Raw genomic sequence first — 12,550 nt, 5'->3', positions numbered from 1 at the left:
CAGTCCACATAAAACTAAAGAAAACAAATACCACGGAATGACTCAAAGGTCATGTGATATTCTTTGGCTTTCAACAACAAAATTATACGTTAAACATTTGACTGAAATCTTGCATTAAATGGATGCAAGCAGTTAGGATCTCAGATCTCACCATTTTAGGACTGAATCAATCCAAGAGCACAATGACTATCCATTTCCTATATTTACCCACATCAACACAAACATATGTCTTCCCACCACACAAACCATACAGAATTTCCATATGCATGCTTGCACATTATACATGGCAAGATAATTCAGGGTTTCACATTGATCTTCATATTTTATTCAAATGGTAACACAGAGGATAATATGACCAAACAGAATGCAGTCGTCAACAGCATGGTTCGGCCATTACATTAACAGAATTTTAACTTAGCTATTAAACATTGAGGGGAAGATTTAGTTTGCATGGGGAGGAATAGCTGTGTGACACATGTTTCAGTCAGTTTGCTGGGTCAGGCGAAACCAAGTGTCGTGCACTGCATGGATATGTACTATTCTTCTTCATTGACATTAATGAAGCATTGTGCAGGTATTGATCTGTGGCATAGCCTGCCTGCACAGAATAAACATGATACAGTGTAATGAGAAGCAGTGCAACATACAATAATTCCTCCCCTGTTTATTAATTTAAAAGGAACACTTAGAAGAGGTGAAAACTGTTATTGTTTTGTCACAAAGCAATATAGTTCATATGATGTAATTACCTAATGATGTTCTGGCTGGTACTGCATCCTTATTGATCCAAAATGATACCCAGGATAAAACAACCGTCAATGTGCAAGGGATATAGGTCTGGATAGTGAAGTAGCCCATTCGTCTGCTAAGATCGAAGTACACAGACATCACAACATAATCTCCTGCAAAAAGATAAAAATAGAAGGTGAATCTTTCACTCATAATAAAGCAATATCGGCCCGGAGAATGAATGATGCTAACCTCTCATTAGGCTTGCAGCTGTCAAATGAATTAAGTGTGGTAATTTGAAGTAATTAGAAAATCATCTAAGTGTACTCTAAAGGAAATATTGGATGTGTATAAAGCAGGGCAAACAACTGCATGTCTCTTCCACCAATCAGTTTGAAGAATCCTTTCTATGACATGCAGTTTAAGAGTTAGAATGTGTAATTGAACATAATCAAATGCAGAGAAGTGAAACCTCCATTTAAACTTGAAATCACAAACAAAAGCTTTTTTCTAGTGTGTCTATTGGGTATCTAGTGGATACATACCAAATGTCATCTTCTCCCTGAAACTCTGGATAATGTATTGATGTAGCATGGCTTCCACAGGAGCAGAGCAAATCAGTCAGGAACTTTTTGAACTTCACATTTTACAGTAGTCATATTTGAATGGTGGAACTTTTTTTTAGATTAGATTCCCTACAGTATGGAAGCAGGCCCTTCGGCCGAACAAATCCACACTGCCCCTCCGAATAGTAACCCACTCATTCCCTTACCTTGAATTTACCCCTGACTAATGCACCAAACACGAGGGGCAATTTAGCATGTTCAATTCACCTGACCTGACCTGCACATCATTTAGATTGTGGGAGGAAACCGGAGCACCCAGAGGTAACCCACGCAGATACGGGGAGAATGTGCAAACTCCACGCAGATAGTCAACCGAGGCTGGAATCTAACCCAGGTCCCTGGAGCTGTGAGGCAGCAGTGCTAACTACTGAGCCACCACACCACCTTATGTCAATGTTAATCCATAATAATTATCAAAGTCAATAGCCTTGTTATTACCTGAATGATATAACATGGTATAATTTCAAATTATTATAATACTATTACTATATTTACAACTGAATTTTCCAACAGGAATGTTCCTGTCTACAGAATTGGAAAGAATGATTTGAGGGTTCTAAGAAAGTTTTCAGGCTATACAAATAAATGATCTAACACAAAGAGGGGGCAGGCAATATAGAAGCATAACATTTTTCTTGTCTATTAGCGGAAACTTAATAAGGTTTTCTTATATCCTTGATAATTTTTTCTTAGAGAAGCTTTGTTTCCAGTTATAGGGTCAGAAAGCTGTTATAATGAAACCAGATCCAGATAGGTATCATGTTTGTTTGCTACACCAGCATTTCATAAATTGTATTAGTCAAAAAGTACTGTATCATCCCCAATTCTTTTGTGATCTAATTATAAGAAATTGGTAATTAATTTAGACGCAAACTGCACATAGAATCCAAAAATTGTACTAAAAGAAGGATCTAAATGGTACTTCTTTTCCCTTTACTTCATATGGAACTGAAGTAGCAATAGACCACCCAAATATAACATGACATAGGTCAACAAAATTGAGACTGTTCAGGTCTTCGACATCAAGAAGTAGAAGTCTACTCAACAAATGTAAAAGTGTTCAACACTAACTCACATCTGAGTCAGGAGATTATCCAGAGGCTAGGAGAAAGTGAGGATTGCAGATGCTGGCGATCAGAGTTGAGAGTGTGCTGCTGGAAAAGCGCAGCAGCTCAGGCAGCATCCAAGGAGCAGGAGAATCGATGTTTCAGGCATAGGCCGTTCATCAGGATGTGACGGGAAGTGGGGAGGTGAAGTGACTGAGAGATAAATGGATTGGTGGGAATGAGGCGGGGGAAGGTCGCTAAATAGGCAGTAGGTTGATGCAGGTGTGGACTGTGGGGTGATCGTGATAGTTTGAAGGGGATGGTGGAGCAAATAGGTTATCCAGAGATGTCAGCACAAATTCTCAGCTGACACTTCAGTTTACTGCATTATCGGAGATTACATCTTTCAAAAGGGATGTTAAAGCAAGATAAAACCAAAATGTGCTGATAGCATCTGTGAAGAAAGAAACAAAGTTAATGTTTCTAATTGAAAGACTCTACTTTGTTAGAGTTCCACAGAACGATTGTCTAGGGAGCTATATAAAGACTGTAGAGGAGATGGGAAAGAAAACTAGCTGAAAAGAAACAGCAATTAAAAATAAATCAAATGCTAGAGTAAACAGCACTAAACTGAGGATTCATGCATAAGGTTGAAAATTCTATAACTTTGATATGAGTTGAGCAGGTACTTTCTTTTCTGGAGTGATTATATGGAATTTGCTCAGTGCAAAAGCAGTTAGTATTATTTTGAGGAGAAAAGTCTTCATAAGTTGAGTCATGTAAGAATCTGGATAGATATGGAATTAAGCAAAAATGCTTAAATAACTTTTGAACAAGAACAATATTTGGGTTACATTAACAATATTAGTGTGCACTCAAAAATGTGAATGTGTTCAGGATCCACCTCTTAGTAAATGAAACCAACAAAATTGAGTATTTGACAATTAAAGGGTTAGTACTGGGGGTTTTCAAATTGACTCAATTCCTGGAATAGCTTGTACTGAAATTTCTATTCATATGTACCATTTTATGGAATCGAGATACTGTCCTCCAATTGCAATAAACTTAATGCTACTTCGTCAATGTGGAATTTAAAGTTAGACAATACTGTCAGTTTTATGCAAGTTATATTGTAGTAAATAATGGGTGCAATATTCCTCGCCTTTTTCCTAAGAAGAGATTGTTTTTGTTCATGGGATTTGTGCTTCACTGGCTAAGCCTTCAATTAATTGTCCATCCCTAATTGATCAAAGGGCTGTGAACAGTCAACTGCTTTGCTATCACATCTGCAGTCACATGCAGGTCACACCAGGTAAGGGCTACAGTATCTTCCCTCAAGGAAGGACATTAGTGAATCAAATGGGTGTTTATAACAGCTGACTAACACTACATGATTACCATTGTGTAATTTTTCTATTCCTGATATTTCTTAAATTCAAATCTCACCATCTATCATGGTGGAGATTCAAACCCATAGCCCGGAGCAGTGGTCTAGCATTCTGGCTTAATAGTCCAGTCATCCTGTCATATTATTACGATGCCACCACTTTCCCATGTTGTAAATTTCCTTCCAAGTTCTTGATTAAGAGTCACTTCCTTCAAACTTCAAATTTCAATGTAATATTTATTTTTAAATATACATCTCACTGACTACGTTCATATGAAATCACTTCCAATAGAAAACATCTTCTCCTAGTGATTTTACATGACAAAATGCTTGGAAACAAAGCTGGATAATTAATTGATGGGACATGTATAGATTAACTGATCTTTGGATAGCAATTTGTCTAACATTTGTTACTCCATTGGGAATGTGAAGAAAATCCTTCAATAAATTAATTAGGTCATGCTTAAAAAGCCACAGATCTTCACCAGTTAAAGATCAATAGTTTGAGGTATTCATTCCAAAATATTTACAATGGCAGAAAAGTCAATATTGTCAATACAATATTGTCAACCCAGATGTGCTATATAGGTGAATGCCTAAGTTGAGGATTGGTACCATTCAATTCATGACTCAGAACTATATTCTCCCAATTGTAGGAAAAGTAGCTCATTGCATCAGATTCTTGGCACAATGATCCATCTCAACCTTTTGCATGTAATTCTCTGATCGTTATCTCACTAATTCTGCAACTGATCATGTGGCAGGAGAAGTAACACCACCAGGAGTTTACAATGTTACCGTCACTGACATCATAATTAAAGTCCCGTTGCACAACACTTCAGATGATGCAAGCCAGGAACTGCACGTCCTGCACCATCATCTCCAAGGATTTAGCTGCTTGGTTTGAGGTTCAGTGGACAAGATGACAGAGAGGACAGCAGTACAAGGGAGACAAGGTTATCAGGCACATCAGCATGGACTGAGATAACAAGCCTGGGTATGTGCAGTTTCCCGAGTGAAACACAGCTTTGAAGGAAGAATAGTAATGACCTTCTGTCTTCTGCATGGGGAAATGCACTATTGCATTTCTACTACTTCATACTCACAGGACCATCATTCACTCTAACTCTGCCAGTGCACACACATACAATCATGACTTATGAACTACAACTCACACTATTGCATGCATTATGTCTACTCAGTGGCTATCTCCCACCTCATGCTCCCAAAAAATTCATCCTTCTGCCTTCTGCACTTCCTACTCACTCACTGGGGAAACTTTACCACCTCTTCTCTTCCTGCATCACCACTAACTGCTTTTCTGTCCACTATCACCGTACTCAGTCCATCCTTTTGTCTTATTGAAGAAAAAGATTAGTCAATTCATTGGATTGATAGCTTCACAGCACCCTAACTCATGTACCTGTAACCCCTAGACTGATTTCAATTAATTTGCATCACTGACTATGGCCCAATTCCCTGAATCCAAGGACACAGATCCTCTGGTACAACTAGGTGCCTTACTTGAGCATGGTCAGAGCTGAAATGGTAAAATCCCACTGACTGATTGCAGCAGTACCCATTGACTGACTAAAGTCCCTCTAAACCTCATTAAGGACTGATCTCCTCTGACTTTCATGCAGTACTATTTGGTTGAAGTGCATGCAGTGTGTTTGCTGTGTAAACTGCTGGTACATGCTGTACGTGATACTTACATAGCACAGTGCTGTATAGCAAAACATGTCCAATCCTCCAAACCATGTCAAGCTGCCTGATTCTATCTATACACTTAAGCCCAAGCCCACTTGCAAGCCCAAGGCTGGCAGCTTCCAACTAAATGACATGTGATTAATTCCTAAGAAATGAAGTAAAGAGCTATAAGATCAATCTTGTTTTGCTGCACATGATACACGCATTCCTGCTTACAAAATGATCTTGCAGAAATATGCAATGTGTTAAGTGTCATTGAGGTTAATTTGAAGTCCTGAAGTGCTGTATTGATCCAAAAGCAGGCAGGCTAAAGTGATTAGCCTGGTGGTTTGCCAACGCCGTCTTGTTAGATTTGGAGATACTAGTATTGAACTGGGGTGCACAAAGTTGAAAATAACACAACACCAGATTATAGTCCAACAGGTTTATTTGAAAGCACTAGCTTTCGGAGTGCTGCTCCTTCATCAGGTTGTTGTCTTGTTGCACCATCTTGTTAGAGGGAGGGCGGAAGAGGATAGTGTCGATGGAGATGAAGGGATGCTGTGATGATTTCAGATTTGCATGAAGGTCTAAAGAAGCAAGTAGCAAACTGCTGCCAGCTGCTGAACACATTTCTGCACTGGGGATTGAACTTTAGGACAAGTAGGAAAGAATTTGAAGCTGTGTAGAAATGAGGTAAGTTGGACTAATAATGAGACATGAAAACGGGGTAATAAGGTTGACATTATTAGCATGATGCTGAAACTTGCCATTTCAATGTAAAGTGGAATTTTTCTTCTCAAAGTCAAGATTTTGATTTTTTTTTCATTTTTGGTGTATTTTTCCACATTTCTCTCCATTGTCCATGAGGTTGAAAAGAATAGAAAATTCTGTGCATCCATTGGAAAATAAGCTGATCCTTCTGTGGTTTTCAAAGTTTAATACATAGAACAGCAAATTAATCCCATTATAAATGCCATCCCATTATAAATACCATCCCATTATAAACACCTCTCTTGGAGAACTCAACATTGCAGGGCAGGGTGCGGGCCAGGTGCAAGCATTAGAATGTTTCTGCAGGATTTAATGATCTGCACAATACTTAGCATGAAACCAAAACACAAACATTATGTTCGATGGACTCTGCAATTTTTTTTGTTTTCCTGACAAACATCTGTGAAACTGTGAGAGCTGCAGTAGGTTTCAAACCTCCAAAGGTTACTGTTCAACACTGAGAGATATGTTTTCATGAAGTTGAGCATTATTATGCATGAGGTTGCATTGACTCACAAGATGATTAACTGTTTTTCAATTTCCAGAATGGTCTGGAGTGGCACCAAGATCCTACTCCTTCTGGCTGTAATATCACTAGTTATCCAAAGGTTCAAACACACCATCTACAACAGGAGTAGTAAATTATATTTATTTGAGTTTTAAGAAGAAAAACTAGTAAATTTGAAGAACTATAAAAATGACAATCCTTTATTCAGATAATTTTTTTCTTCAGAAAACCTATCTCCAGATGAACAGATTCATATGAACTCAAGTTAATTTTGTAGTGCAGGAAGATAATATGGTTCAAAGATCTTTTGATGCAAACTAAGTCATCTAAACTGACAAAACTAGAAAAAGAAAAATTATTATATCCAGACTTTAAATTGTTTGACACACATAAAAACTTCAGAAATTGATATAATTCAAAGAGTCTCATAACTATTCCACTATTTTTTTCCCTTTGCAAAGGTCATGGTGGCTCAATGGGTAGCACTACTACCTTACAGTGCCATGGACCTGGGTTCGATTCTAGCCTTGGATGACTGTCTGTGTGGAGTTTGCACATTCTCCCCATGTCTGTGGGGTGTGCTCTGGCTTCCTCCCACAATCCAAAGATGTGCAGGTAAGATAAGTTGGCCTTTTGTGTTCAGAAATGTATAGATGAGGTGCATTTGTCAGGGGTAATGAGTCTGGGTGAGTTACTCTTTGGAGGGTCGGTGTGGGCTGAAGGACCTATTTCTGCATTGTAGGGATTCTATGACTTGGACATTGATATACTGCATCCAGTCAAAGTGGATGCTTCACTTTTCACCTGATGTGTCCTAGTTATTAGTACACTGATTTGTTAGTAAAAGGAAATCTAGTTCTACTTCCCCATTGTATCATGTAATCACATACATTCTTCCTTTTTAGGTAATAATTCAATTTCGTCTTGAATGTCTTGCTTAATCCTGCATCCACCATATTGTCAGGAACTGCATTCCCAGTCTTAACACTTGCTACTTAGAAATGTTTCTTTTCATGTTTGCACTGCTTCTTTTGCTACATTACACTATATTTGTGCCTTTGATTTGATTCCTCCATCAATGGGAACAATGTTTTCCTGACCTCCTCTGTCCACTTTTTTGATGGCTTATTCTATTTATTTCATGAATAGATTGGGCACTGGACACAGTCAGGAATTTTCTGCAGCCAGATTTTTGCTTCCGGAAGACTAGAAACCAACACCTTTTATATAGAAAGGGCAATTCTGCAATTTTAATGAAATGACATTGTAGCAAAACTACAGCATTCCAGTCAACAGCTGATTCAACAGGGTTAGATCATGACAATCTCATGAATATTTCCTGCATACTTGCATTTGTGCAGTATGGAACAGGACTGAGTAGAGGAGGATATCCTTAGACCAGCAGATTTCCAAACCATTTATAATAAATCAACCATGTGACCAATGAAAATAGACAAGATAGTGTTGCCAGAAAATCCCTTTCTCATGAATATACTTGCAATATTTTACTGGCAGGTTTCTAAGAGACATGAATATTCCCAACAGAGAGAAAAGTTTTCTCTGCCATGTTGTTTAAGAATGAAAACTGGTAGCTTATTGAGTCGATGTTTTTCTAACAATGTCCATGGGCTATGGGAGCAGATTCAAAACAAATTTCTCACTGATCTGTGTTGCCACAATAAATAGTACTTGCCACCATTAATTAAGTCTATGGTCATTGTATGTAAGCCGTAAATACTGTGCTTCAAATGTCTTGCAGCCTCAGCATAATTCGATATATCTAAGCTTCTTCAATACCTATAATGGTGCAGGAAGAAATTTGTGCCTGACAGATAAAATTACAAATATCACAAGTAGTTTTTGTGCACTGTAGCTTATATAATATTACCTTGTCCTCAGTTACCTGCACGTGGATAGAATGTAGTCATTCAATGGAATGCTGTCTACTGTTTTAACCTACAAAATTGTTGTTAGAAGAGCAGATGGCCACATCTATGTTGTTAACAAGAGCCTGCACTTCAGTAAAATCTGTCATTTGGTTAAAAATGCTGGACTCCTTCCATTGGTTGAAAAAAAACACTTCTGCTTGCAAAGCAAATTTTTGTTTCTTTTTAATGCATCAGTGCACAAAAGATGAATAATCTGACAAATATCATCAGTGATGGCTTGGGAGGATCCAAGAGTACTAAATTATAATGCTCTGATTACCTTCATTTTTACAATGCTGACCATTGATGGTGTTTTTTTCTGAAGAAATTCAATGACAGTCTGCCATGTAAAGCATGGACAACGAAGGCAGATATCTGCAGACAAAAACCGGTTTAATGTATTGTTCATGGGTGACAATGTTTCTTGTACAATTGCACCTGCCTTTCTTCCTACCTCAGTAAGTCTGCACTATCATGGAATTCCTAAAGGAAATGTCACATTGCACAATTAATTGGATCTCCTTGGTAACTAAGTCAGTCTAATATTGTACCTGGACAATGTGCTTTATTATGAAGCACAAGCAGGTCAATACCAAACAGTCTGGATCATATTGAGTTTGTACAGTCTTCAGTGAGATAGTAAAAGTACTTTATAGTTCATGGTGAGTCTTATAGTGCTATACTATGATTGATTATTTAATTAATTGACCAAAGTTAATTTACCTTGAGTGGACAGTCCTTCTCTTCACTTGTTCTGACACTGAACAGTTTTGAACTAGAGCATATATAAAATGAAATACTATGGATGCAGAAAATCTTCAGAAGTGTCACATTTATCTCAAACCATCAATTTCAGGGAGAGAGAGAAAACTTACTGCCACATGTGCTGAATGTTTGCAAATCTTTTTGGTTTTATTTTTGACTCATGCTTGTTCATTTGTGTAGTGCTAGCCAGTGGTTGTATTTTATTGAGCTTATTATGCACTATGTTAAGACAGTGGTCACCAGGCTTTTAATATTTCCATTCACCTACTTAGTTCTGTGCTCAACAGTAATTCCAGCATGTCGACATGAAAACACACTGTGAAACATAATTGTGATTTGTCCAGCTAACTGAAAACTTCTGTACCATTTTGCACAGAATGTGTTCATAAACATAGCACCTAAACACAGGATGCTTTGGCACTCATTTATTACCTCCAAATGGAGTATGGAGTTAACCAATGTATAAGCCATTCAATCAATTTTGGAGGTACTTAACCAGTGCCTCTGCACCATGATGAAAATCATTTGATATTTAGTGACTCAAAAACTCCAAATTTACCTAATGTGTATGTTAATCATTTGAAGAACATATTTTTTCTGTAACAAGGACAGAACTAACTCAAAACATCAGCAGGTCAACCAGTATCTGTCAGAGATAAAAATATAACTGCAATGCTGGAATCCAAAGTGGACAAGCAGGAGGCTGAAAGAAGGCTGACAAGAACAAGTTTGGCTTTCATTAGCAGAGGGATTGAGTTTAAGAGCCGCGAGGTTATGCTGCAGCTCTATAGGGCCCTGGTTAGACCACACTTGGAATATAGTTTTCAGTTCTGGTCGCCTCATTCTAGGAAAGATGTGGAAACATTAGGGAGGATGCAGAGGAGACTTACCAGGATCCTGCCTGGACTGAGGGCATGTCTTATGAAGAAAAGTTGACGGGTCTAGGGCTTTTCTCACTGGAGCGATGAAGAACGAGGAATGACTTGATAAAGGTGTACAAGATATTGAGAGGCATAGATAAAGTGGATAGACACAAACTTTCTCCCATGGCGAAAATGGCTATCACAAGGGGGCATAATTTTAAGGTAACAGGAGGCAGGTTTAGGGGAGATGTCAGAGATTTTTACTTAGAGTGTTGGGAGCATGGAATGCACTGCCAGCAGTGGTAATAGAGTCAGATACATTAGGGACATTTAAGCAACTCCTGGCTAGGCACATGCAAGCTAGAACAATGAAGGGTATGTAGGTTAGTCTGATCTTAGAGTAGATAAAAGGCTGGCACAACATCAAGGGCTGAAGGGCTTGTACTTGTTGTACTGTTCTATGTTCTAACACAGCAAGCCAGGCAGTATCAGGAGATGGAGAAGTCAATGTTTTGGGTATAACACTTCTTCAGGAATGGAGGTGGGGGTAAGCAGTTGCCCATACTCCCACCTTCATTCCTGAAGAATGGCTATTCTTGAAAGATCGTTATCTTCACCTCTTGATGCTGCCTGGCTTGCTGTGTTCTTTTAGCCTCCTGCTTGTCTACAATCAATATCTGTGGCAAGAACATACAAGTTAATGTTTCAGAAGTAGATTCTTCTTTGGATTTTTAAAGTTCTTTGGAAGGATCTGCAACTAAAATGTTAATTGGCCTACAGAAGACCAAAATGACTGCTGGAAGCCAGAATTAAAAACAGAAGATGATTGTAATACTAAGCAGCTTAAGGAGAATTTGCAGAGAAAGAAACAGAATTAATGTTTCACACCAATGACCTCCCTGGCCTGCTGAATATTTCCAGCATTTTCAGTTTTATTAGAAATAATTCATCTGTTCTCCCAACAGATATTGATGAATCTATTGACTGTTATCAGTTTTTGCTCAGTTTCATATTTCCAGAATTTTGATTTTTATTCATTCACAGGATACGGACATCACTAGTCAGGCCAGTATTTAATGCCCATAATGTGACTATATTGCTGTGGATCTGAAGGCCAGACTGGGTAAGACTGGCAAATTTCCTTCCCTAAGCAGCATTAGTAAACCAGATGTTTCTTTTCCCTGACAATTAGCAATTAATTCATGGATATCATCAGACTTTTAATCCCAACTTTGCTTTTAAAGGCAAATTCAAATTCCACTGCCTGTCATGGTGGGATTTGAACCTTGGGGGTTCTTGGATTAATAGCCCACTGATAATACCATTAGGCCACTACCTCCTCTGAATTAAAATTAGCAGCTTTGTTTTATTTTTGCTTAGAGTTCTCGCTAATATTACCAGAACTGCTATCTCAGTATGTACAGGTACGATTGACAACTGGCAAGCTATGTATAGTTTTGAGAATTCTGCACATCAGCTATTATTGCTGGAAAGTTCTAACTGCAAGTATTCCAGCAATTCCTTCGGTTGAAAAGGCTTTAATTAGGTCACGATTTTCCACATGATTTATGGATACAACATATTTTAATTCCCCACTTCATAAAAATGAACTGAACCACTTAATTGCTTCTTCATAACTTTGCTACAATCAAGCGTTCCCTCTGGGAGTAGCTTTCGTTTGGGTTATGTCATGCAGATAGAACAATTCGTTTGAAAATCGTTCTAGCATAAAGAAATTTCACCAAACTGAACCTAACAGTTTTCCCTGTTAAGTAGTGTGTTATTTGGAACTGCATACAATTCTTTGTTTCAAATTCAGGAAACAAAACGTATTTTTTAGCTACCTCTCCATCATTTGTGTTTTTAATCTATTCATTTGTGAAAAAGAGCTTCCAGTATAACAGCCTGCAAATATGACACAACCACATATTCTTCAGCCTGAGAAAACAGATGTAACGTGACAAGCATTTCAAAGTCACATTTCAAATCATGAACAATACACAAGAAATTACTGCTATTGTTGACTCTAGACTTCAGATGCCTGCCTTGTGAAATAACCTGAAAAGAATTTTTTTATTTCTTTGACAATGAAGCAAGAGGTTAAGAGCAATTTAGGGTTTGGATGAAACATGGAACAAGGGGAGACAATGGTCTAGTGGTAATATCACTAGCTTGGTAATCCAGAATCCCGAGGCATGTTCTAGTAACATGGATTCAAATTGTTCCAGGGCAAAC

The 12,550-nt window shown here is 38.0% G+C and overlaps 1 protein-coding gene across 2 annotated transcripts in view; it reads right to left on the bottom strand.

Moving 5' to 3' along the window:
* Positions 1-12,550, bottom strand: part of LOC132823232 (gamma-aminobutyric acid receptor subunit gamma-2-like) — a 134,828-nt gene that overhangs the window by 26,564 nt on the left and 95,714 nt on the right. For both annotated transcript variants that reach the window (XM_060836869.1, XM_060836870.1), the window contains exon 8: positions 750-902. In XM_060836869.1, the coding sequence (XP_060692852.1) occupies positions 750-902 (153 nt within the window). The remainder of the gene's footprint in view (positions 1-749; positions 903-12,550) is intronic.

This window comes from Hemiscyllium ocellatum, chromosome 16 (genome assembly GCF_020745735.1).
Source record: "Hemiscyllium ocellatum isolate sHemOce1 chromosome 16, sHemOce1.pat.X.cur, whole genome shotgun sequence".
Classification (NCBI taxonomy): domain Eukaryota; kingdom Metazoa; phylum Chordata; class Chondrichthyes; order Orectolobiformes; family Hemiscylliidae; genus Hemiscyllium; species Hemiscyllium ocellatum.
Note: the sequence above shows the minus strand (reverse complement) of the source record. Positions and strands in the feature narration are given on the sequence as shown.